The 27,630-nt window shown below is 43.1% G+C and overlaps 1 protein-coding gene across 1 annotated transcript in view; it reads left to right on the top strand.

Annotated features, from left to right (window-relative positions):
* The window catches only part of LOC311321074 (polypeptide N-acetylgalactosaminyltransferase 18-like), a 48,505-nt gene that overhangs the window by 16,507 nt on the left and 4,368 nt on the right, over nt 1-27,630 (top strand). Inside the window, exons 2-10 of the mRNA XM_084452962.1 lie at nt 2,937-3,129; nt 5,261-5,427; nt 7,605-7,788; nt 9,974-10,171; nt 10,380-10,494; nt 15,193-15,378; nt 15,526-15,663; nt 16,634-16,729; nt 25,705-25,869. Of these exons, the coding sequence (XP_084309088.1) occupies nt 2,937-3,129; nt 5,261-5,427; nt 7,605-7,788; nt 9,974-10,171; nt 10,380-10,494; nt 15,193-15,378; nt 15,526-15,663; nt 16,634-16,729; nt 25,705-25,869 (1,442 nt within the window). The remainder of the gene's footprint in view (nt 1-2,936; nt 3,130-5,260; nt 5,428-7,604; nt 7,789-9,973; nt 10,172-10,379; nt 10,495-15,192; nt 15,379-15,525; nt 15,664-16,633; nt 16,730-25,704; nt 25,870-27,630) is intronic.

The raw sequence follows: 27,630 nt of genomic DNA, 5'->3' as shown, positions 1-27,630 counted from the left end.
CTCCACAGCAGAGCTGACCTTATGCAGCCAATGACAGGAGGGGAATGGAACTGTAGAGACCAGAGAGGTCAATTTGGACCAATGGAAATCAGGAGTGTGTGATGTACGAATCTCTCTGGACTGTGTGTGTGTGTGTGTGTGTGTGTGTGTGTGTGTGTGTGTGTGTGTGTGTGCGCGTGTGCATGCGTGTGTGTGTGTGCGTGCGTGCATGCATGCGCGCTCACGCTCGTGCATGTATGCTGTAGTGGATTCTTTTTTTATTTGATTTTATTTGAAACCTTGAAACCCTACAAAATACAAAAATAGAATACAGTACAAAACATACAATACAGTATACAAAGTAGAAAATAAGTAATGAAAATAAATAACAGAAATTACATCCGATAGGAGAGTAGCAGACACACCTAGAGGAAGCATGTGCAGTCCCTATGTACTGTAACAAACCCCTTTAAAAAGAGTAATAACTTCAAAAACACACCGGTGAACTTCGGAGTAAGAAGAGAACTTCAATAGTGGTGAATAAGACGAATTTTAAAACATAATGTCATGAACACAATTTCCCTCACAATGCGTGCATGCTTGTGTGTAAATATTAGTCTGTAGTGACCTTGCTGAGGTTAGCACAGACTGGCTGTCTGACAATGCCTGCTCAGCTTGGCTCATACAGGACACACACGCACACACACACACACACACACACACACACACACACACACACACAATACACATATTTGAACGGAACTACAATCATGTTTTCTGCAATGACCTAATATTATTCCCAATGCCACAAGGCTTCTGGGAAGGTACTCTCATTGTTATTTCGGTTGCAAGGCTCTTGGGGAACAGCTGTCTGAATATACAGTACATTATATAGCCTGTGGTAATAGGAGTTTACCTCAGGCACTTCACCGTTTCCTTCTACCTCTAGTGAAAGACTGCTGCATGATTAACATCACCAGAACATGTCTCTGTTTATAGAATCATGCTGCAGCTCTCAACTCGCCTCCCTGATTCTTGAGAGGGAACTATTCACCTACATTCACTTCACTGACGTTTACGAAAATCCTTATATAAAGAGTTTTAAACATGGAACCAAGCCAACTGGTGAGCTGATGCATTGTGACCTTAATACAAGACTGTATATATAATTATTTTAAGAAAGAAGGAACTACCCATCCCAAAAATCATTGCGAATGATACCTTTCCAATGACTTCCAACCTAAAATAACAAAGTTTTGTGACCACTTTTGTTGTTGCTAGTTAGCTACCTTGTCACTAATGTCAATAAACATATAATATAAAATACTGGATGTTTCTCATTCATTTAATGAAAATAATTACAAAGGGAAATTATGGTTGCTCTGTGGTAGACGAGCGTCGAGTTCAGTGGTAGCAGGCAGTAATGTCTCATGCTCAAAATGGCCAACCGCGGCGAGCTGTAAACGGCCATGGTACCATGTCCATGGTAACAGCGAGCTCCACCAATTAGAGACGTCGCTGTTACACTTAAGGATTGTGGGTAGTGTAGTACTTTTTTCAAGACATCTCAAATAAAATATGTTTTTCTTAAAGCTGAATTAACAGATTTTTTAAAAACATTTTGTCAAAACTAATTAAAACCACCTGATATCAGATTGTTTCATTGAGTCCTAATAGCATCCAACTTCAATGACTCATCCCTACCGGTCAGCACGTCTTGTTATTCCTGCATCTCAGCCTGTGTTGTCAAATTACAGCCCGTAACTTGGCTCCACTCCTGTGCCTATACGTTTTAGGAATGGATGCCTTTAGTCTGCAAAAACGTCTCTTACTGCCATCTAGTGGTAGAATAAAGCATTATGGAACAAGAAGCAGTGGGATGTCACGGATATCGGCACGTCTAGCGGGAGTGGTTTGGCACGACGCGCAGTGGAGTGCCGTTACACCCCGCTAGTGCCGTTACAACCCGCTAGCCGTGGAGATATCCGTGACATCCCACGGCTTCGAGTTCCATAATGCTTTTATACAACGGTTGCCACATTTATCCGTCAATATTTCAAAAAGAAAGACAATACGAACTTTAAAATGTATTTTTAATGACACTATTTAATCATTTGCGGATACCTCCGCTGAAAAAGGGAACGTTGCCAGGCAACGACAATGCTACAGCACTGTCTTTGTAAACATTGATCTGGACGTTGCCACGGCTACTAATAAGAGGTGGATTGATATTAAAAGATGATGGGGATATCGTGGTTATCGCCACGGCTGGAATGCAAACTGACCAATAGAGACAATGGACTGGATCTATACCGTTGTATAAAATCGCTTATTGCCACTATAAAAACAAGATTGATATCATATGGATTTGTGGCTTCTATCATATGCACTTGTGGTCACAATTCATCAGCGAGCCAGTTGGCTTGGTTCCATTCCTAAAACTCTATATGAGGATTTTCTGAAACGTCAATGGAGTGAATGAAGACGAAATTCACGTCCAGATCCACATTGCACTCTATTTACCTTGACCAACAGTTTTTCTACACCAACAGACATTATATAACGTGAGCTCAAAATATAAAAACTTCCTGGAATGACAAATCCCCCCTGGTTGCTCTCCTGTTTGTTTGAGAGCCTCAGTCAGAGAAAGAGAATACTGTATACTGTATGTGTTCTTTGCTGCTGCTGTTGGGACGCTTGTTGGGGTGCACCGGGAAGCACAGCATAATTTAGATAATGAATTGATGCGAATGCAAATTCATTTCAGGGAGGGAGCTTGAGCAACTGTATGAGTTGTAAGCATTGACTTTCCTGTCCTTCCCCATACAGTTGGTATGAATCTTTCTAATGCAAGGACAGAATGTTTCATGAATTAAAATAATGCTCTCTCTTTCTCTCTCTTTTTGTCCTGTCTCTCTCTTTCTCTTTCTCCCTCCATCCTACTCTGTACACCCCAGAGAGGCCCCAGAAGGACAGTGAAGACTCAGTGGAGTCTGCCTCTGACTCTACCCTGTTCACTCGCTGGGGGCGTGACCTCGGACCAGAGAGCCGCCGTGTGGCCCTGAAGAAGTTCCAGTACTATGGCTACAATGGTTACCTTAGCGACCGCCTCTCCCTGGACCGACCAATCCCAGACTTCAGACCTGATGGGTCAGTATGACATCATCATACCTGGGTCCGATATGTACGCTAGGGCTGTATTCCAAATGGTAGGGCTCTACTGTTCGAAGGGAACATGATCGGGCCCTCGCCCACTGCCACCATATTTAAGGGCATTCCAATGGCACATTTCAGCAACAAGGCAATTCAAAGTGCTTTACATGAGACATTAAAAGCAACAGGACAAAGTGCAAGAAACACATAAAAGGTAATATCAACCGAAATGCAAAAAAAGGACATTTAAAACAAAATGCAGGAAAAATAAAATACAGAAATAAAAGTTACAGTGCAGTGCATGAATGAATAATTATTTGATTTAATAAAAATAAAAAAGCAGCGTCAAAAATAGTCTTCAGTCTTGATTTAAAAGAACTGAGAGTTGCAGGAGACCTGCAGTTTTCTGGAAGTTTGTTCCAGATATGTGGAGCTAAAAACTGAATGCTGCTTCTCCATGTTGTTTTAACTCTGGGGACAGAAAGCAGGCCTGTGCCAGATGACCTGAGAGGTCTGGATGGTTCATAACGTAGCAACAGATCAGAAATATATTTTGGACCTAAACCATTCAGTGCTTTATAAACCAACAGCAGTATTTTATTACTACATTTTTACATAGCTTCTATAACATCCAGCGACCAAAAAAAATCTTCCTCAACAGGGCTTGAACCCCTGACCTTCCGCACAGGAGTCAGATGCTTTATCCATTACACTACCAAGGAACTTGAAAATGCAGCAGCTTCCATAACATTAATGGTAGCGGTCAATGGCTAAAGCAGTTACACTGATGATTCCTGTAACTGTAGCTATTTTGCTGCAATTGGTTCAACTTCTATTTCTGGACAAAGGTAAGGGATAAACCCAGATAACACAAGGCTAGCGGACGTACAGGAGGTCCCCTATGGACGAGCTGGCTCCCACTATTGCTCGAGCACCATTCCACCGGTAGTTTGTCTATTGGCCCTAGGCTTATGGATTTCTATTGCTAAATTAACTTACTCTGAACATTTTTGTGGTAACCCTTCCTTTCATTTCTTTTTATGAGGATGATCAGACATTGATTTGGCGAGAATTAATAGGAACTGTATACAGAACTGTTAACAGTAAAACTTTTTGATGTGCTGTGGGCTCAATTTTTCATATTTCAAAAATCTGTGAGGATCGTTTGGTAAGGACATCAGTCATTTGATGCGGTGAAGTAGTCCTGTCCCCCTAGCAGAAAAACACCCTCAAAGCATAATGTTTCCACCTCCATGTTTGACGGTGGGGATGGTCTTTTTGGGGTCATAGTCAGCATTTCTCTTCCTCCAAACACGGCGAGTTGAGTTGATGCCAAAGAGCTCAATTTTTGTCTCATCTGACCACAACACTTTTACCCAGTCCTCCTCTGAATCATCCAGATGTTCATCGGCAAACTTCAGACAGGCCTGTACATGTGCCTTTTTAAGCGGGGGAACTTTGCAGGTGCTGCAGGATTTTAATCCATTATGGCGTAGTGTGTTATCAATACTTTTCTTAGAAACTGTGGTCCCAGCAGCCTTGAGATCATTAATAAGCTCCTCCCATGTAGCTCCCATCATGATCCCTCACCTTTCTCATGATCAGCGATGGTGCGAGGCAAGATCTTGCGTGGAGTGCCAGACCGAAGTCATTTTGTGTTTCTTCCATTTTCAAATAATCCCACCAACAGTTGTCTCCTTCTCACCAAGCTGCTTGGCGATGGTCTTGTAGCCCAGTCCAGCCTTGTGCAGGTCTACAATCTTGTCCCTGACTTCCTTAGACAGCGCTTTGGTCTTGCCCATGGTGGAGAGGTTGGAATCTGATGATTCTGTGGACAGGTGTCTTTTATACAGGTAATGGCTTGAGATTAGGAGTACTTTCTGAAAGCGAGAGGACTAATCTAACCAGTCTGTGGGAGCCAGAATTCTTGCTGGTTGGTAGGAGATCAAATACTTATTTCATTCAATCAAATGCAAATCAATTTATATAGTTTATATAATGTGATTTTCTGGATTTTTAATATTCTGTCTCACTGTTAAAATAAACATAACATTCAAAGTATAGACCGTTCATTTCTTTGTAAATGGGCAAACCTACAAAATCGGCTTTGTTCTCTGTCTTTCTTCAGGTGCAGAAACATGTCCTACCCGTCTAACCTGCCCCAGCTTAGCATCGTCTTCATCTTCGTCAACGAGGCTCTGTCGGTCCTGCTGCGATCCGTGCACACTGCCATGCACCGCACACCCCCTCACCTCCTCAAGGAGATCATCCTGGTCGACGACTACAGCAGCAACCGTAAGACCACCTGAGACCACTTCACTGAGACCACCACACTGAGACCACCACACTGAGACCACCACACTGAGACCACCACACTGAGACCACCACCTGAGACCACCACCTGAGACCACTTCACTGAGACCACCACACTGAGACCACCACACTGAGACCACCACACTGAGACCACCACCTGAGACCACTTCACTGAGACCACTTCACTGAGACCACCACACTGAGACCACCACACTGAGACCACCACACTAAGACCACCACACTGAGACCACTTCACAGAAACCACCACACTGTGACCACCACACTGAGACCACCACACTGAGACCACTTCACTAAGACTACCACATTGTGACCACTTCACAGAGACCACTTCACTAAGACCACCACACTGAGACCACTTCACTAAGACCAAAACAGCTGCGCCTTTTAGATTCAATTTAAACACTGACACCGGCCACGGCTTATCGCACTGCAACGTGGTGCATACTGTATGTGCTGCACGCTGCTCTATTTCACGCCATTGCTCTTGATCTTCGAGGCATTTCTGCTCAATAATGGACTGTGGGAATGACCCAAAAAGAAGATAGCCTACTTGTTTGTGATCTGTTTTAAATCAAAGAATTAATCAATTTACTTAATGAAAAGTCCAGCTACTCTATGACATTTTTTGACAAGGAAACAGCCTATACAATTTTGTATGAAGCTGAACGTCGCAATTCAGATAGTAGCCTAGGCCTATTGAATGTCCAGACGGCATTAGTTTCACTAGGGAAGGTCAGGTAATGTAATTTTCACTAACATGTCTTGACTGTTGATTTAGCTAAATAATAATAATGTAGCTAAATGACATCTAATGACATCACATCAATCAAAACATACTGTGCACTCCAAAGTAGGCCTATTTAAGACTGACATTTCTAAACCTATCACCTAATATGGATTTCTTATTATTTAAAGAACTAGGAATTTAAGCATGTTGCATGAGTGTATTATCTACTGTAAGTAGCCTACTCTGCATTGGGGCCAGTGTTTTGTGATGCGGAGGGAGCACAAAAATTTCCCTGCGGAAAAAGTAGGCTACAGTGTGATACACAAAGACACAAATAAATATAAAGTATATTTAGTTAACTACACTATTTTTTTTTAATAAACACCTAGGTACTAGGCCTACATACTAACATTGTTTCATCATGAATCACAGCCTGTCATCACAGAGTGGAAAATGGAAATGAACGAGGGATTGATCATCGAAGTGGAGAAACACACCGAGACATACGACCCAGGGTCTCGCTCTTATAAAGATAATGGCAAAAAGATCACTGCCTGGCGAGCTGTGCTTCAGTGATTACATGACACAGCTGACGATAGTCACACGGTGCCACACTACAACAGCGTTTTCAGTGTGTGTTGGGGGGCGCCATGCCACAACGTGCCTGGGGTATTTTTTCGCCTTTAGACCACCAGACTGTGACTACTTCACTGAGACTACTACACTAAGACCACCACACTGTGACCACCACACTGTGACCACTACATTGTAACCACTTCACTGAGACCACTACGCTAAGACGAGCATACTGTGACCACTACACTGAGACCACCACACTGTGACCAGCACACTCTAGATGATCTACAATATCCAGTAGGCTCTGACTGAGTATAGTAGGTGAATGCTGACCTGCCTTACTGGCTGAAGAGTGAGAGCAGACAGGTCTAGACACAGGCCAACCCTAGGCCTGGACATTTTACTGTCAATGGAGGCCTCTGGTTAGAGAAGCTATTACACCTCACTAGGCCTACTGTACGCTGTGTCTGAGAAAATGACCCCAGGTGTTTTGCCATGTACCGTACGGTGTGTTTATAGTTTCTCACCGCTGCCAGATTTGTAATTACTTCCACACTAATATTAATGAATGTATTGGAGAGTTTAATTATTGGGGGGTGGGAGACATACAGGTACCTGCATGCCGATTAGCACTTGGAAGTGTGGAGGTCTGCCGGTATTACATCACTTTTACCTAATGTGATAACTCAACTAACACTAACTCATCTGTCTGTCTTTGTGTGTGTGTGTGTGTGTGTGTGTGTTTGTGTTTGCATGTATGTGTTTGCATTTATGTTTTTGTGTTTGCATGTATGTTTGTGTGTGTGTGTGTGTGTGTGTGTGTGTGTGACTCCAGCTGAGCTGAAGGAGAACCTGCAGCAGTTTGTGAAGGAGACCAATGCCCAGAGACCAGGCCTGATCAAGGTGATCCGCCACACCAGGCGGGAGGGGTTGATTCGCTCCCGGGTCAGTGGCTGGAGGGCGGCCTCGGCCCCCGTCGTGGCGCTGTTCGACGCTCATGTGGAGTTCAGCGTTGGCTGGTGAGATGGAGGCTGCAGTACCACACTATGCTATTCCTGTCATTCTATTTCTGTCATTCTGGGGCTCAAGCTTATTACCAACATTTAAGCATGGGGTGGAGTTTGGATGTTGTCCCTGGCAACTGAGTGTATCTGAGCTTCCTGTTGTTTGACAGGAAGTTTAACTCTTAGTCATGCTCTCTGCGACTTTACAGGTTGATGAAGCACACACACACACACACACACACACACACACACACACACACACACACACACACACACACACACACACACACACAGGAGAATTGAATTGACTCCAAAAGGTGCTGTGGCTCACATTAGAGAAGAGTGTGTTCCTCCTAACACGCACGTACGCACACGCGCGCACACACACACACACACACACACACACATACACAAACAGTGTCGCGGCAGCTAATTAAATCATACGCCTCAGAGCAGCGACAGTATTTAACGAGGATGCACAAGGCTCTCCATCCTCTCAGTCATCCACACACATATTCCTCTGTTATTACAAGCTAGCAGCTGGCATTGGTGTTAATCTGAGCATCTCAGTACAGCTGATATGATCAACCATTCATGTAAAAAAATTAAAAAACATGTCTGACTTCCTGCTATTTTCTTCACATCACCCTGTTTATCAATGTCAATGTCAATGTCAACTTTATTTGTATAGCACATTTAAAACCAGTAGTTTGCCAAAGTGCTTTACAGTAAAAACAATAAAACACAATACAAAACACAATAAGTACACACATGATACATACAAACAACACAATAAGCATTAATAAAGACAATAGATGTAAAGTCTGTGATCTGGTAAGAGGTGTCTATGTGCAATCAAATCAACATCTCATTCCGACCTCACAATGTGATTGGTTAAGAGCCCTTGTTTATTCATGATACCACAGGTAAAGCCTTTTTACAGCTCTATTTGAATTATTACTATTACTTATTATTGGTACTTTCAAGCACCAGCGCAGGCATAGACACAAGCCAATCAAATTGCGTTATGCAAATATCCCGAGAGAGTGGGGTGACTGCAGGTGCAGCCTGGCCCAGAGAAGTTGATCATTGTAGTGGGTAATCACCCTGTTTTCTTCTATCAAAGTTTATATACAGTACGGAGATAGAGTTGGCAGTCAATGCGTAATGAAATTAATTTGTAGATTTGGCTCTGCACACTCCCTGTTTGCATCCTACCTGACAGGCCGATCCTCCCTCTTAAGCACCTATTGTATTTAAGATAGCAATTCTTTCACTTTGCCTTCAGCACTAGATTATACTCTTGTATAGTCACTTGTTTTGGAAAGGAGATGCTCTTGTGAGTTCTGGCAAGTAGTAGTACTGTACGTTGGCTTTTCCTACGTTAAATGCAATTATTAGTCGTTTTGGATAAAAGCGTCTGCTAAATGACTAGTGTAATGTAATGTAATGACTACAGACAAATGTATTAGTATATGTTTTCTAGCCTATGGGGATAAAGTACTATCTGAATTGTCATTTCGTGTTGTTGGCTATTGATGTTTCGGCTTGTAAGCCAACACAGAACTCAAACAATGTCAATTGGTAGGCTAAACAGTAAGTCAATGTTTAGCCAACTAGACAAGGTTGGCAAATGAGACACGATGCAAAAAAGGTTTCTGAATACGGTATTGTAGTGCTTAAGTCATGTTATAAGGTTGGGAATGTTTTTGGCAGAACATCAGTGGACACCAATGACCACTCAGTGAGTTTCCTGTCATAGAAAACAAGAGTTTAAGGTGTTTTTGAGGGATTTTGTCTATGCACCTATGGATCCATTGAGTGTGTTAGTGGCGATGGGCTATATCTCGAGAGTGCACCATTTGACGAAACTTCGATATCGGACGTTGTACTGCATATGATTCTAAATAACCTTTTAACATTCTGCTTGCATTTCTGCTAAATTCCAAACCTGTCATTTAACGGCTTCAGAATTCAAAGTGGCAATCATAAGAGGAACCTATGTAGGGCCGAATGTCCATCTGGATAAATCCTATTAACCACAGACATTGATAGGAGCAATCATGTAAAATCATTTTTCATTCATTTTTTCCCATAGAGAGAAGAGCTTAGAAACGGAATCCTTATTTGGGCACAGTTTGCACTACAGTGTGATGTCAGACTTGAGAGGTATGTAACCTGTCCCTGGTCCCTCCACCAGGGCGGAGCCAATCCTGCTGAGGATCCAGGAGGACAAGAGGCGGGTCATCTCCCCGTCCTTCGACAACATCAAGTTTGACACGTTTGAGATCGAGGAGTACCCGCTGTCTGCCCAGGGCTTCGATTGGGAGCTCTGGTGTCGTTACCTCAACCCGCCCAAGTCCTGGTGGACTCAGCGTAACCATACTGCCCCTATCAGGTCAGTTTAGGCAACGGTGGCATTAAAGCAATAGTACGGAATCTGTGTTTGAAATCAACAGAAGCATCGGTAATCATTTAGAGCTGAACACGCTGAATTATCTCTCAATATAACCACTCGAAGATACATGTACTGTGCATAGATGGACGGTTACCAATAGTAATTAAGAGTTATGAGTTACACTGCAGATGATTGGTCTCTCACTCAGAAGCCCAGCTCTGATTGGCTGCTTCGTGGTGGACAGGAAGTACTTTGAGGAGATCGGCTTATTGGATGAAGGCATGGAGGTGTATGGGGGAGAGAATGTGGAGCTGGGCATCAGGGTAAGTATAACATAAGTGACTCTGATAAGGAGTGTGTGTGTGTGTGTGTGTGTGTGTGTGTGTGTGTGTGTGTGTGTGTGTGTCATTGTTGTCAGTGATTATGTAAATGAAGCATTTTGTTAACAGAATCAGCCATTGCACATCTGTCTTCAGGGCCTGAAATTCATCTCTGAAATGAATGGGTCTATTTATGCCCTCCGTACAACGGGGACATAAAGTTTATCATTCGAAATGGGATCCGTCACTTTATGTACAGATAGCTCCTCTCTGTCATACCGTAATCACATTCAGTAGTTTCCATAAATATTGTATAAATAGATCTTCATTAGTTGTTGTTTGTATTTTCCTGACATATTTACTGTTTTGACTTTATATGGATCAAGTTCTATTTTTGTTTGAGTTCCAATAAACTTGGATTAAGACGTTCAGTCCCTGTTGCCTGTATGAGTAGAACTGCATCCCTGATCATAGTGCCTTGCTTCCTGTCTCTTCTCTGTAGATACAGCAGTACAGTGTCTGCCTATCAATAGGGCTGCAGCTGGCCAGGCCATGTAATCCCAACCAGATGGATGTTTCTCTGAGAGAAAGAATAGGAATGTGTTTTGTAGTATTGAGTTTATTTTATATGAGTTGAATATGAGGATGGAGACCATTGTTCTCTTACCAGAAATGATGTCCCCCCACTATCTTTGTCCCTAGCGAAACAAATTGGAGCGGATAATGAAATGTCACTGCCACATTGGGAAGGACCGCCCTAAAAACTTTGGATTGGTTCTGCAATGCCATTTTTTCTCTCTCAAATTGTTTCCACACACTTTTAGCAACGAAATCTGGATGAATGTCCTCAGTCTCTAGTTGAGCGCAGCGTTTAGTGACTAATGCTGCGTTCCATTTGTCTGGGAAGTGGGGAGGAGGGAGAGACAGAGAACAACGTCACCCATAAGGTAACCGCGTTACAGTATACTGTTGTCTATAGACAACAACAGCTCAGAACAATGATGGACGTTAGCTAGCTTTGTTTGCCAAACCAGTAGATAATGCACTACGCGGTATTTTACACATACAAAAGAGGTCGCGAAAATTTCCTCAGATAACAGTTGGGGAATACTGTGTGTACGACTGATTTAATGAGATGCAAATAAGACAGAAATTCCTAATAAAACCAAGTTCCACTTAGTTACACATGGTGCTGCCATCTTGTTCACGACTTGCACAGCTAGCTGGGGGTAGGGAAAAGTGGTACAAGTTCACAAGCAGAGAAAACAAGTCGTGAGGAGCATTCCAGTTAAAACTGCGAGTAGTATCTCGTGAATTGATTTCACGAGCCAAATGGAACGTAGCATGACTTGTGAGTCTAGATCTGCCATTGCCGAGGTTTGATTGTCAAAGCTCTTGTTTAAATAAGTGACTGAATAAGCATCTAACCTATCACACTTATAATCATGTCACCAGTAGCCTAGCCTAACAAGTAGTATCTCAAAATGAAAGAAATTTTAATCTTACTCCAAAATACAGTAAACCCCGTTAATTGCAAACAATTTGAAAATACTTTTATTTATGTTAGGGATACTGTATATGACACATAGTCAAGGCCTTTAGAAAATAATCATATTTTGCCATAGGGCTACATATTTTTAAGTGATGAATGACTGCATAGGTGATGAATGACTGCGCTTCTCTAGGCCCCGGCTCTGAGTGGCAGCCAGTTTCGGCAGCTTGTTTTCTTCGTCTTTCTTTGATTATTCTTTGTTGCTTTTTCATACTTTTCCACCATTTCCACACTCATTACTGTTCTTATTTCTCTTTTCCGTTTGCTATTTTTGTTTTTGGGTCGCTATGTGTATTACAGTACCTACACGCGAGAAGACCTACTTGCACTCACGGCAGGAGTGGGCGCCACACCGGCCGGCACTATCCCCTCTGAGCTGTGCGCCCACAAGCAGGGAAAGAGAGCCGGGGTTAGAGTGAGAGAGAAGAAGAAGAAAACAAGGAGATTTAAACCCTGCTTTGCCAGTGATTGTAAGAGCACTAGACAACAAGATGACAACCTGATACATCTAGCCCCCAGGTACAAGCCTGTTGCCAGGCAGCAGCCTGCTACGTACCACCAGGATCGTGGAAGTGTGATCAAGGAAGGCTGTAGAGAATCTACAGAGAATCTTTGGTGCCCCAAAAAGCATGCTACAGTGTTCTCAATGACTACAGGCCAGTTGCATTGAAATCACATGTCATGAAGGTCTTCGGTCTTGGTGAGCGACTTCCTGGACCTATTGCAGTTTGTGTACCAGGCCAGAATCAGCATGGACGATGCCATCATCTACCTGCTCCACAGAGCCTACTCACACCTGGAGAGGCCAGGAAGTGAGGCACAGTGAGCGTCAGCTTCTTTGACTTTTCCAGTGCATTCAACACTATCCTGCCACTTCAGCTAGCAGAAAAGCTCCCAGACATGCAGGTAGACCACGATTGGCGCCCCCCAGGGAATCAACCGTCTGGTCACCTTTCCTGTTCACCCTCTATACCACCGACTTCAGCCACAATTCTGGAGCGTGCCACCTCCAGAAGTTCTTGGACGACTCCTCTGTCATGGGCTGCATCATGGCAGACGATGAGGAGGAGTACAGGGATATGGTCAGAAGATTCAACGAATGGTTGGAAGAGAACCAGCTCCAGCTCAACATCAGCAAAACAAATGAGCTGGTGGTGGACTTCAGAAGACAGGAGACCTCCAACAAGAGATCCCCAACCCCTATTACCATCCAGGGGGAGGAAATCGAGATGGTGGACTCATACAAGTTCCTGGGAGTGCACCTGAACAACAAACTGGACTGGATAGATAACACTGAGGCCCTCTATAGGAAAGGACAGAGCAGACTGTTCTTCCTTAGGAGGCTCAGGTCCTTTGATGTGTGTAGCAGGGTGCTGTGAATGTCTGTGGTAGCCAGTACACTGTTCTTTGCTGTTGCCCGCTTAGGAGGCAACACTAGGTCTGGGGAGACAAAAAACTGAACAAGCTGGTGAGGAAGGCCAGCTCTGTTGTTGGGCAACAACTGAACAGTCTGGAGGCAGGGAGGATGAGGGACAAACTGTCCATCCTAGACAAACCCTCTCATCCCCTCCATGACGAACTGTGGCAGATGGGGAATATCTTCAGCCACAGACTCATCCCACAATTTCTGTCATGCTGTGGGTAGTGTTATCACGGACGGTGTCAGAGGAAAATGGAAACAAACAGAGATACAGACAGACAGAGGTTTGCTCATTTGTGTTAGATTGGTTCCTGGTACTGTATTGCTCCCTATATCCTGCTACAATAATACAAATATATATATATATATATGTATATATATATATTTATACAATGGCTTGTGTGAATACTCGATTGTGATTGGCCAAGACGCATTCTAGAGGCATACATTATTTCTGTAATAAGTGCATAATAAAGGATTTATTAACCTTAATAATGCATTGTCTCGCTTTAGATCCACTACTGCAAAATTGTATAGTAAACTGTTAATAAGTGCATAATAAAGGATTTATTAACCTTCATAATGCATTGTTTCGCTTTAGATCCACTACTGCAAAATTGCATAATAAGTGCATAATTAACTGCTAATAAATGCATAATAAGTGCATAATAGCAGTCTATAAAAAGTTAACAAGCTTCTTATAAGTGCTTATAAATGTCTTATAATCTAACAATAAACGTGTATATTATGCTATTATTAAACACAGTCTTATTTACGCATAATGTCTTATAAAAATGTTATAAGGATTTATAAGGTCCTTATTACCTATTAACTAACGCCTATAATCTATCAATAAGCGTGTTTATTATGCTATTATTAAACATTAATATAATCTTATTAACACATAATAATGTCTTATAAGCATCTTATAAGGACTTATAAGGTCCTTATTACCTATTAATTAACGCTTATTACGGATGGTTACTATAAAGCGCTTCCAAAGCGAGTTCTGGAGAACTGTTTTAATAACTGCACCATAGATGTAAATGTTCAAGTAAACGTGAACCACCCGAATTATGCCTATATAGGCTTATGTGAACAAGGCCTTTCCAAATAGGCGAGATAGCCTATGTTGCCTGGCAACCATTTAATTCAGAACTATAGCCTATCGCGGAAGATTATGTAAATACAAAAATGATAAGAATGATCGGTAAATAAATGATTGAATGTTACTTCTGTGTATTTTTTGTGAATATATAGGCCTATTTGTAGTAACCGTAGTAGAAAAGCAATTGACCACTCGAGGCAGTGGGTTACACGGGATTTTACCACAGCTACGGGGGTTTTAGGCCCACTGCTATCGTGTCGGGCCTAACAATGCCCCGTAGCTGTGGTAAAATCCTGTGTAGCCCACTGCCTCGAGTGGTCAATTGCTTAATTGAATCACAGAATGCTATAGAATTCTGAAGGATGTAGAATGCTATAAAATGTTGGGGCTACTACTCAGCTGTCTGTCTCTCTTCTCTCAGAAGACCCAGGTCTCTTCACAAAGCTTGTGCAAAATTCACTACACTCAGTCGACGTAATATTGTCATTGTAATGTATGGTTACATCGTGTGTAACCATATGTGCTGTTTTCATAAATGATTGTGCTTTACCTATTAGCAGGATGAAATTTTGTCCTTTGTGTGTAGGCTCTGATTGGTGACTCCTCTGTGTGTATTTCCAGGTGTGGCAGTGTGGGGGCAGTGTGGAGGTTCTACCCTGCTCCAGGATAGCCCACATAGAACGAGCTCACAAGCCCTACACAAAGGACCTGACTGCCCACGTGCGTCGCAACGCGTTGCGGGCAGCAGAAGTGTGGATGGATGAGTACAAGAATCATGTGTACATGGCCTGGAACGTTCCACCACAGGTAATGAGGACTTAGAGGATGTTTAAAACCACACTGTATAAGATGTGCATGCCATGAACTGTACTACAGTATGAATCTTAAATACCTACACAATCGTGTATGTGTGTGTGTGTGTGTGTGTGTGTGTGTGTGTGGGTCCTTTTGTAGAACTCAGGAATCGACATAGGGGACCTATCTGAGCGCAAAGCTCTGAGGAGCAGGCTGCGATGCAGATCTTTCAGGTGGTTCCTCACCAACATTTACCCTGAGATGAGGACCTATAGTGACACGGTGGCCTATGGCGTGGTGAGTAGTCTGGGACTCGGCTGGATCCCTGAAGTCATTACTTTACAGTGTTTTATGCAGTTTAAGTCATATGGTCATTACTCTAGTACAAATATACTGGACTGTATCTGTAATGAGGTCATTTATACCGGCACTTTTTTGTGGAGGAGGTCTCGTACAAAACACTTTTTGACTTGACACTCAACATGAGAAAGACAACCTCAAGTGTCTCTACACTATCAGGCAAAACGTGGAGATTCTGAATATTGTACCCGAGACAAGGCAACGGTAGCTATTGCACTCAAATGCCCCAACCAGCATGCCTGTGATGCGTACAGTATATTCACTACTTAAACAAGTGTAAAAAAAAAAGTAAGGCGGGCATAATGGACAAAACCTTAGATTTGAGATACCAGTGGATAATGTAATATACAACTGTTCATGATTCATTTCATCTTTTTCCACCTACGTACCTTAAAACCATGGTTCTAAAGTGAGGATAAGGGAAAAATATTCTTTATCCTGTTGTCTTACTTCCTTACAGCTACATTTGTCTGAAGTGTCCCAGTTCCCCAGATCAGTAGTGTTGCTGTGTCATTCTTTCATACTAATTAACATTCTTCCGAGCTGACGAGACAGAGGAAGACTGCTCAAGGGCTTTCCAGAAACAGATTGTCTGTTAATGACTTTTGAGCACTATAAATTCTTCATCCTTAATCCCCCGCCATCCAGCCCTCTCCCTCTCTCCCTCCCTCCCTCCCTCTCTCCCTCCCTCCCTCCCTCCCTCTCTCCCTCCCTCCCTCCCTCCCTCCCTCACTCTCTCCCTCCCTCCCTCACTCTCTCCCTCACTCCCTTTTCTTCTAGAATGTGTTCGATAAAATGAAAAACACATTTGAGGTATTTAACATGCAGTGTCTGCTTCTCGTTCATGGAATCACCGTCTTCTTCTCTCTGCTCTCCCTCCCTAATTCTCTCTCTCACTCTCTCCCAGCTGAAGAACAGTCTAAGAGGTGATCTGTGTATGGACCAGGGGCCAGATTCTGAAAACATCCCCATCATGTACCTCTGTCACGGAATGACCCCTCAGGTAAGCCTGACCCCTGTTCTCCTGTCTCATAGCCTGGCACTGCATAACCATTTCATGTTATGTTTCAGATTTCACTACAAATCAGAAATTCATATCTGCTCATCACAGATAATTTGCTTTAGCATGTGCATGCTTCCTAGATTTTTAGCTGCGACCAGCATCTATATTGCTCACTCTGTTGGTTGGTCAGTCGGTCCACAAAAATATCTACACAAATTTGATCTGGCTGCACATGCACGTACGGTCTGGTTGCACTTGCTATTGCGAATTTGCGCTGATTATTTTCTTGTATGATGACAATAAAGCTTCTTAGTGCACCATAGAGCACTTGTCAGAACAGTCAATAGCATCGACTCATGGATAGCATTTACACCCTTGACTTGCAGCTCGCGTTTCTGATGATTGTGCATCTGCTCAGTAAAACCGGATATTGAACTGGATATTGACAATATTTTATAGTAGTGAGTCTTAGCCAAGCCAAGAGACATTCCATCTGCATCAAATACTGTAGCTGTTCAGATTTAGCTCCAACTGCAGGTTATGAATACCAAAATGACTCTTGAGGCGTCCCATCACAGAAAATGGTGACACAACGTACATTTCATTTCAGTTCTCCATGGGGGATCTCTGATGTGTTGGGGAGGTTGTCAGGAATCAGGCAGGGAGTCATAGAGGGAGTTGTTTTATTAGAAGAACTTGCTGATTTAATTAAAGTGGTATTACTACAGTAAATGCTGGCTTTGAAATGTACAAATCCCCAGACCTCACAGGGATTGGGTATGCTTCTCCTTACACACACGCATGAATGCACACAAACACACACACACACACACACACACACACACACACACACACACACACACACACACACACACACACACACACACACAGTGATGGAAAGCAACTGAATCTCCTGTATCATGGTGAATGGTATGGAACACACTTTTTCATACATACCAGATGAGTTTGTACTACATACCAGGCCAGTGGTGCACTGAGGACAATTCAATTCAAACTTTATTCAAGACACCCCCATGGGAGGTCCATAGCACAAATGGTAATGTATTCTTACTTTATTTTGGAACTCTACACACTCTCACCTCACACCAAACTCAGAAGTCGTGCTTCATAAATCTTTAAAAGACCGGAGCAGTGACATAGAGTGGCATACTACAGTGGCTGTTAGTTTAGTTTATTACATTCATTTGTCAGTGACCATATTCAAAAACATTAACTCACATAAGGAGAAGACATGCAAATAACAGATTTAACTACTAGCTAATTTTCATCTGCAGTCTCTGGTCAGGTCAACACGAGCACAAATACAATAAATACAAATGCAGGGTAAAAAAAAAAAAGATAGAAGGTAAAAAGGTAAATCCAAATATACTTTTATCATTATACCCAACAATATAATGATATGCAGTCAGCAACCCCCCCCCCCCAAATCTCTCCCCAACTATCACCTACAGTACTTAATGTAAACATCATGTCATGGATGGAATAATGGAATCAAGGTGTCTTATAAAATACAGACACTGTATCTGTGTCAAATTAATGTTCACAAGATTGATTTCTTATGTAGCAGATTATGGACATGACAAATATTATCAACAATCACACCATACTGTGGGGCCATCTCACTGACACAGGAATGCGGGTGCTCTCTAGCTACACCTGATAAAGATCTGCAGGCCTCCAGGCTCAAGCCAGGGACATCCTGGTCTCCCCTACACAGTGACTAGTCAATGGGAGGTCACGCAGGGGGAAACATTCATTTGGACTGCTTCCTGTCAAACCCACAGTAAACCTGACAGAACCATCTCTAGCCCAAGGACATGGTCCCTTGAAATTAGATTTTGGGGAATCATTTACTCTTCCTCTCCTCCCAATTGTCCTTCTCCCTCCCCCCGGGGTAATAAAACTCAACTCAAGACTGCACTCAATTCCTTCAGGCTACATGGCCCCAGCAGACTCTTCACACAGTGAAACAAAGGAATATGCCCATTCACTCTCTTTTTGTCATTAATAAAGCTCAATTACTTCCGCCCAACTATGTGATGCAACCACAATGAGAATGACCCTAGGAATAAAGTATGGGCATTGATGCATTGTATTGCAAACCAGTATTACTGTTCTGTAAGTAACTGATTCTATGCTACTAAATCAACCTAGCGATGTATGGTATCAATCTGAAGCTAAAATCATGAATCACTTGATTATGCATGTTGGGGAAATGTAATATCATCTTGAAACCATAACAGGGATATTTGGTGATTCCAGACTCTTGATTCCAGAATTGATTCCTTTTACGATCCCAAGTGAGTGGGGGGTCAGAGCTCACCCACACCCCTCACCTTGTGTGAGTGACCAATCGTCACTGTCCCTGCAAACAGGACACACCCACACATATGCACTAAACGGATATCTGAATACAAAATTGAATTGTCAAAGCATAACAAGCTTATACTGAACAAGTAGCACAATGATGATACTGTCAGGACTTCCTGTCCAGGACTTTCAGGGCTTGTTTATGGACCTAATTGGTTTTAAAATGGTCTTATTTACCTGAGACCAACGTGATGTAGTAATGAAAATAAGAAAAAATCATTGTATTCAAATATGTCGTAGAGGATTCGACTGTTAACGAATTCTTGATGAGTCTAAAGTTGTATGTTGTTGTTGTAGCTGTATATTTCGATATGTGGAACATCTTTTTATGCCTTTTCAATGTAAGAGTAGAATCTAGAGTAACACCTACTGTAAGTATTTAAACTCATCAACAATTTTTATATTATAGTCCATCTACATAGATATTTGAAAAAAAAACTGTTTATTCAAAAAATGCATGGTCATTGTTTTCTCAATATTCAGAATAAGTCATAGTAACTGAGCCACTTTGCAACTTTTTCCATTGTTAATGTCTTAAGGGTAATGATGCAGACTGGCTTCTGTAATGATGCAGACTGGCTTCTGTAATGATGCAGACTGGCTTCTGTAATGATGCAGACAGGCTTCTGTAATGATGCAGACTGGCTTCTGTAATGATGCAGACTGGCTTCTGTAATGGTGTCGACTGAATGAAGAGACTGGAGTGTGTGCAGATCAATATCACATGAGAATGAGATGTTTGTGGAGAATCACCAGCTTTTCAACTAGTGAGTACTGGTGGAAGAGGGAGGGAGAGAGAGAGGAAGAGAGCGAGAGAGAAACATTCTTTAACTATAAACAAATAAACATCTTACTCCAACCTTCAAGCCTCAAATTCAGACATTGATTTATGGATTTGTGGGAAAGGGAAATGTATACTAGTGTAAGTGATTAAAACAAAACCAGTTCCCATTAGGGAGCAACTTATAATTATCAGACTCAACATTCTCTTGATATGTTCATTTGTACAAAAACAATTTATCACAACAGGGAAGTAGATCCAGGCTCACTTAATGGAAAATAACTCATCAAATGAACAGTCTCAGAGTCACAAAACCATTACCCTAAGCACTTACGTTTCCCTTGAACCGTATCTCTGGTGCTACCTCATATTAGTTTTGTGGAAAATGGCGCCCGATTTATCTACTGGGGTATTACGATGTATCAATGAAAATGAAGACATTGAAATGGTTGTCATTTCATTAAGATGGGGGGACTTTGGAATTGTCAGTCGGCGGTGCCCAAAGCTGAGTTAATCTCAGGTTATGCATCCTCGCTCTCCCTCAACTTCCTTGCTCTCACTGAGACATGTATCACACCAGAGAACACTGCCACACCCACAGCCCTGTCAGATGGGTACTCTTTCTCCCACACTCCCAGAGCTGTGAGGCGAGGTGGTGGTACTCTCCTGCTTATTTCCCCAAAATGGAAATACTCTCTCTTCTCTATTCCACAGTTTTCCCCGCCCTCTTTTGAATTCCATACTGTCTCTGTCACGTATCCAATCAAGTTCACCATTGCTGTTGTGTATCGCCCACCAGGCCCTCTTGGTGAGTTCCTGGAGGAGCTTGATACACTAGATTCGCACTTCCCTGATGATGGGTCCGCACTCATCCTTCTCGGCGACTTCAACATCCAGAGTGAGACATTGGAACCTCTTCTCTTTCCTCTCCTCCTTCGATCTTCAACTCTCTTCTTCTCCTCCTACTCACAAAGCCGGCAACCAGCTGAATCTCATCTTCACTAGACACTGCTCCACCTCTAACCTCTCTGTCAATCTCCTCCATCTCTCTGACCACTATTTCATGTTCTACTCCCTGTACCTCCCCTCTTCCCCTGTAATTCCTCCTCCTACCCACATGGTTACTACCTGTAGCCACCTCCGCTCTCTCTCCCCTACTGACCTTTCCTCTGCCTACCCTCTGATACTGCCGCCGATCTTCTCCTCTCTACTCTTTCCTCTTCTCTGGACAATCTCTGTCCCCTCACCTCCAGGCCTGCACGCCCAACTCCACCTGCCCCATGGCTGTCCGACTCAGTGCGTACTGATAGACGGAGCCTGAGAATAGCTGAGCGTAAATGGAGAAAAGACAGACTCCCAGAGGACCTTCTTAATTTCCAATCTCTTCTTTCCACATTCTCCTCCTCCCTATCTGCTGCTAAAGCTGCTTTCTTTCACTCTAAAATCCTAACCTCTGCTTCCAATCCTAAAGAACACTTTGAAACTTTCTCTTCACTACTCCAGCCCCCACCTCCTACTCCCAACTCATCCCTTCTCCCTGACGATTTCGCCAACTTCTTTGACAAGAAAGTTACCGATATCAGATCCTCTGTCCCCCATCCCCCGATCAATTCTCCGTGCACCAACCTCTCTGCCCCCGCCCCCCCCTCCTCTCCACTCCCCACCTTATCCCACTTTTCTCCCTTCTCCCCCAACAAGGTCCTCAACCTTGTAACATCTAACCGCCCCACCACGTGCTCCCTAGACCTTGTTCTCTCGACTCTTCTTCACTCTGTTGTACCCGAACTCCTTCCCTTCAGAACCCACCTCATCAACGCATCTCTTGTATCAGGATGCTTTCCCTCCGCTTTCAAGACGGCCAGAGTCACCCCCCTCCTGAAGAAACCATCTTTCCACCCCTTTGATGTAAAAAACTACAGACCGGTTTCCCTTCTATCCTTTCTATCAAAAACACTTGAACGTGCTATCTTTAACCAACTGTCTTCGTACCTCCACCAGAACGGCCTCCTAGACCCCCACCAGTCCGGATTCAAGGCTGGCCACTCGACAGAGACCGCCCTCCTTGCAGTGACAGAGTCACTCCATGCTGCGAGAGCGAACTCTCTCTCTTCTGTCCTAATACTCCTAGACCTGTCAGCAGCATTTGATATGGTAGACCACCAGATCCTCCTCTCCATCCTTGAGGAGAAAGGAGTCGCTGGCTCTGCTAGCTCCCTGTTTGCATCCTACCTGACAGATCACTCCTACCAGGTGACATGGAGAGGGTCGATGTCGGAACCGCGTAGTCTGACTACGGGGGTTCCACAAGGGTCTGTCCTGGGTCCTCTCCTTTTTTCCCTCTACACTACATCTCTGGGCTCTGTCATTTGCTCGCATGGCTTCTCCTATCACTGTTATGCCGACGACAGCCAACTGGTCCTGTCATTTCCCCCTTCTGATACACAAGGGGAGACACGCATAGCTGCGTGCTTGACTGACATCTTGGAGTGGATGACAACACATCACCTCAAGCTCAATCTGGACAAGACTGAGCTGCTGTTCCTCTGACCCTGGACAACTAACTGTCATTCTCCGCACATATCACATTCGTCACACGCTCCTGCAGATTCATGCTCTACAACATCAGGAGGATTCACCCTTTCCTCACTGATGAAACAGCGCAGGTGCTCATCCAGGCCCTGGTCATCTCCCACCTGGACTACTGCAACTACCTCCTTGCTGGGGCCCCGGCGTCAGCCATTAAACCCCTGGAACTTGTCCAGAAAGCTGCTGCTTGCCTGGTGTTCAACCACCCCAAGTTCTTCCACACAACTTCCCTTCTCTGTTCCCTACACTGGCTCCCCGTAGCGGCTCGCATCCAGTTTAAAATTTTGGTGCTAGCCTACAGGGAAATGAAAGGAACAGTGGTAAAACCTTATACCCCCTCCCGACCGCTACGCTCTGCTACCTCGGAGCGACTGGTTGCCCCGTCACTCCGAGGCCCCTGCGGTTGATCGACACAGTCACGACTCTTCTCTGTCCTGGCCCCGCAGTGGTGGAACAAACTGCCCACTGATGTCAGGACAGCTGAGTCGCTGCCCATCTTTCGTCCAGGCTCAAAACTCATCTTTTCCAGAAGTACTACAACGATCCTCCCTCTTAAGCACTTATTGTATTTTAGATTGCTATTCTTGCACTTTGCCTTCAGCACTAGATTATGCTCTCAGTCACTTGTTTCAGAAAGGAGATGCACTTGTGAGTTCTGGCAAGTAGTAGTACACTGGCTTTTCCTACGTTAGATGCAATTATTGTTAGTCGCTTTGGATAAAAGAGTCTGCTAAATGACTGTAATGTAATGTAAAAGATAAGCTCAATACAAAGATGGCTATAATCTTCCCCTTCATTTAAATGGGTTAAAAAGGCCCAATCCAGGCTGTTTTTTTCTCAGAAAACTGAGATCTTTTGACATGGGCGGGAGTATCCTGAATATGTTCTACCAAAGCATTGTGTTTTGTTCTATGCCATTGTATGCTGGGGCAACAGCATCACGGCCGATGATACGAACAGAGTAAACAAGCTAATCAAAAATCACACACACACACACACTTCCCATCTGTCTGCTCCAGCCCTGGTAGTGGCAGTTGGTTTACATCACAATAATAGGTTTTCTAATAGCCCTGTTTCTGAAAGACAAAACATCATTCCACCCAATTACTCCCCTGACAAGTCGGTCTCTCTCCACATCTCCCACTCAGGTGAGGTAGATGTCTCCCAGCTCCCACTCAGCCCTGGGGCCTGACGTCTCTACTTCAGCTCCCCGCTCCTCATCTTTTCCTGTTTGCTTGGTATTCATGTAGGGCTTTATCCTACATCTGAGAAAAATGCTTTCCTGAAGTTCAACTCTTGACAACGATAACAATGGCTGTGTGAGAGTATGCTCTGACCTTGCATACATAAACACGTCACACGGCTGTGTTGAGCTCCTGTTTTGCTTTGCGTTCAGGTTTCTCTTGTCTCCCATCTCTCCAAACATTCCGTCTCTCCATGGTTCCTCAAGGGGCTCTATTGTGGCTCTTGCCGCAGTTGATAATAATTACTTACCAATTTACTAATATAAAATAACATTTGCAAATATTAGCAAATGAGGAATAGTTGCAACTTTAGAATAACGTCCCAATACGGTCTATGAACTATTGACATGGTCTTAACAAATATGTTTACTAACCTTTACATTGATTTGTTACTCACTTCTAAACATTTATTAATTTGTGTTTAAAGATGGGTCCCCTGATGGAAGGCCAGATGGGCCCAGCTGTAGGTGGATCAACTATTAATAAATACTTAACAAATCATTAGTTAGTAGTTTACTAATCAATTCTTCATGATCTATTAATTATTTACAAGGCAGCGTTTGAAATCATAAACCAACTATTAACAAATATTTCTCTGGCAAAAAAAGCACGACCACATCACCCCAGTATTGGCCTCACTCCACTGGCTCCCTGTCCGCTTTCAAATTGATTTTAAGCTTCTGCTATTTGTTTTTAAAGCTCTAAATGGTCTGGTTCCTCTGCACCTGGTTAAACTCTTGCACTGCCACACCCCAGCCAGAGCCTTAAGGTCAGCTGACCAGTTGGACATGCCCAAGACCAGGCTAAAGACCAGAGGTGACCGAGCCTTTGCGGCGGCTGCCCCTAGGCTCTGGAACAGCTTGCCCCTCCACATCAGATCCACCCAGACCCTTGAGGTTTTTAAATCTTTATTGAGGACCCACTTTTTCTCCCTGGCCTTCAATTCTAGTTGAGCATGACTCCCAGGCTAGTGTGTGTATTGTTGTCTTTGTGGGTATTGTTGTGTTTGTGTGTATGGTTGTGTTTTGTAGTATAATTGTTGTAATTTATTTCACCTACTGTACCTGTACAGCACTTTAGTCGACCACTTGGTTGTTTTTAAATGTGCTCTATAAATAAAGTTTGAGTTGAGAATTGAATAAGTCATTAATAACTCATTTACTAACAGTTTGTGGATCTATTAACTATTTGTAAGGGATAGTTATTCTAAAGTGTTTCAGAAACAATACAATTAAAATAATAATGATTAAAAATGTACAAAATTATATAAAATAGAATAAACAAATATAAAAATAGTTTATTTAATAGTAATACTTATTAAGAACACTTTAAGATATTAACACAAGTAAAGCTACGTGGTAAAAGCAGTATTAAAATGTATGTTTTAAGATCTTGCTTAAAAGTTACCAGTAGGCTAGGCTCTCCCAGAACAGGTTGAAGTTGGAGATGAAGGGGACTCCTAGGAAAGCACAGTGGTCCTGTAGCCAAATGTGAAGCCAGAACATTCTGGACCATCTCTCAGCACCCCTTTCGTATGTAGGGAGGGGCCCAGAGTGTCTAGCAGGGTATTTATCAGTGCTTTAAAATCATCTTTTAAAACTTCAGATTGCCGGACTCTGATGTCACTTGTTCCTACGTGTAGGATGATGGATTGGGCCTTGGTGTAGCCGGCCAGGATGCTTGTGAGTTTGTGATGGAGATCACAGACTCAAGCACCCGGGAAACAGTGAACTCTGGAAGAGCCTCCAGATGAGGGAGAGATGTATACACTACAGAGAGATGTATACTGTACTCTACAGTATACACCTCTATACTAGTTCTTATGTTGTGTTGACCTGGAGCCTTAGGTGTTTCTTGTTCCTCTCTCTTTCCTTGAGAATGTGTACATTGCATGTTCTTCATCATACCTTGTTTTTCATGTGGTTCCACACCTCTAGAATGGGTGCAATATCTTGTTTTTCATGTGGTTCTAGAATGTGTACTACACCAGAAGCCAGCAGCTGCACCTGGGGGTTCTGAGCCCCACCATTGATGACGACGACAACAAGTGCCTGGTGGACGTGAATAGCCGCCCCAGACTGCTGGAGTGCAGCTATGCGTCCACCAAACGCATGAAGCTCGCCTGGCTGTTAACTCAGGTACACTGTGTGTGTGTGTGTGTGTGTGTGCGTGTGTGTGTGTGTGCGTGCGTGCGTGCGTGCGTGCGTGCGTGTGTGTAGTTCTGGGCCTCCACTCAATGTCCTTGTGTCTCATTAAAGTAGTGTCACAGAGAACATCTCCCTGGTATGAAAGTCCATACTAGACCACTGGATCACTCCTCTCTCTCTCTCTCTCTCTCTCTCTCTCTCTCTTTCTCTCTCTCTCTCTCTCTCTCTCTCAATTCATTTTCAATTCAATTCACAGGCTTTATTGACATGGGACTGTCATAGAAATTGTAGTTTCACCACCTCACCACCTCCCTCAACTTTTCACATAGCTGTGCTAATCTAATTTATGACAGGATGACCTCTCCAGGAGGTCGAGACACCTAGACGTTGTCTGCTCCAGAATAACCATCCATTGTCCCTGCAATATTTACCGCCTTTTCTCATGTCACGTGTCTGTATTCTCGACCACTGTTGATGATGTCTGCCATTTATTATGACGTTTACAGATAGGTTAGCCAATCACATCCCTGGAAGCGTCATACCTGTGTATTGCTTGAATATAAGGCCGGGCAATGCCTAGAGAATGAAGGTGGGTTTAAAAAAGAGAATGAGCACTAAGATTGAGAGAAGGTGAGGGGGTGAGTTTGGAAGAGATGGTTTGTTTAATCTGAAGAGGGCAGTCAGAGGTAGTGAATTACTGATAAGTAGATCTTTTGACATATTGAACTGTGTCTGGCCCAGAGGGAAGAGTTGAGAGGAAAATACAGTCTTCAATCAATACCACCCCACATTAGAGATGTACTGTAACTGTATGAATGTTTCACATCACGATTATAGTGACCCAAATTATCACGTTTTCAGTATTATTGTGGTATTGTTAAAATGTGCTGAAAATGTTCAAAAACTACTGATACACACATTGAAATCATTTCACCAAGTTTTATATAGAAAACCATGATACAATCAGCAGTACTATGCGCTTTTTGCTTGCATAAACATTAAAATAATGCATCTTGGAGACTGTTGCTAACTTTAGTTGGACAGTATTTACAGTGAGTTTTGCAAAGCATGATAATCAAACACGGTTTTAATGATAATTTTATCGTGATGAATTTAATCCAATTATATCACGGTTAATCATTATACCGGTTATCGTTATATCCCTACCCCACAGACTTTTTCATCAGCTGCTTATTTTCAAATCAAATCAGTCTTTATTTGTATCACACATTTCATACACGGACGCAACACAATGCACTTTACAGAGAGCAAAGAGGGGATGGACATATATGTAGATCCAACCCCTAATTTTCCGGAGGGAAGCAAAAACACAATTCACCAAGGGGGCCAATAAAGGTGAGCTGTCAAAGTTCTTCCCTGACCTCTCTCAACGAGACGGTCAAATAAGCTCCTAGAAAATATCCAGGTAGGAACATTTTACAGAGCACTAAACATGGGCTAAATACTTTATAATAAGAGACATGACTATCAGTAGAGAAGATAATTACAGAGATCTTACCTACAGTACATGTACATGGTAGGCCATTATGTGTTAGCTATCCCTGTAGTCCATAATATGATATTGAAGTATACAGTATCTCATAATAATTGACAGTAAGCACTTAGCAGACAGGCTGCTAAAGAATAGAGTGGGGAAACAAGCAGCAGAGAGCCAAGAAAGGGGGGTGGGGGTGGGGGGGTGATGACTTGATAGGGACAGCTGGTGACACATAATGGGATGAAGCTGGACAC

Source organism: Borostomias antarcticus (genome assembly GCF_949987555.1).
Source record: "Borostomias antarcticus genome assembly, chromosome: 18".
NCBI lineage: Eukaryota > Metazoa > Chordata > Actinopteri > Stomiiformes > Stomiidae > Borostomias > Borostomias antarcticus.
The sequence above is the reverse complement of the archived record's forward strand: the minus strand, read 5'-3'. Positions and strand labels throughout refer to the sequence as shown.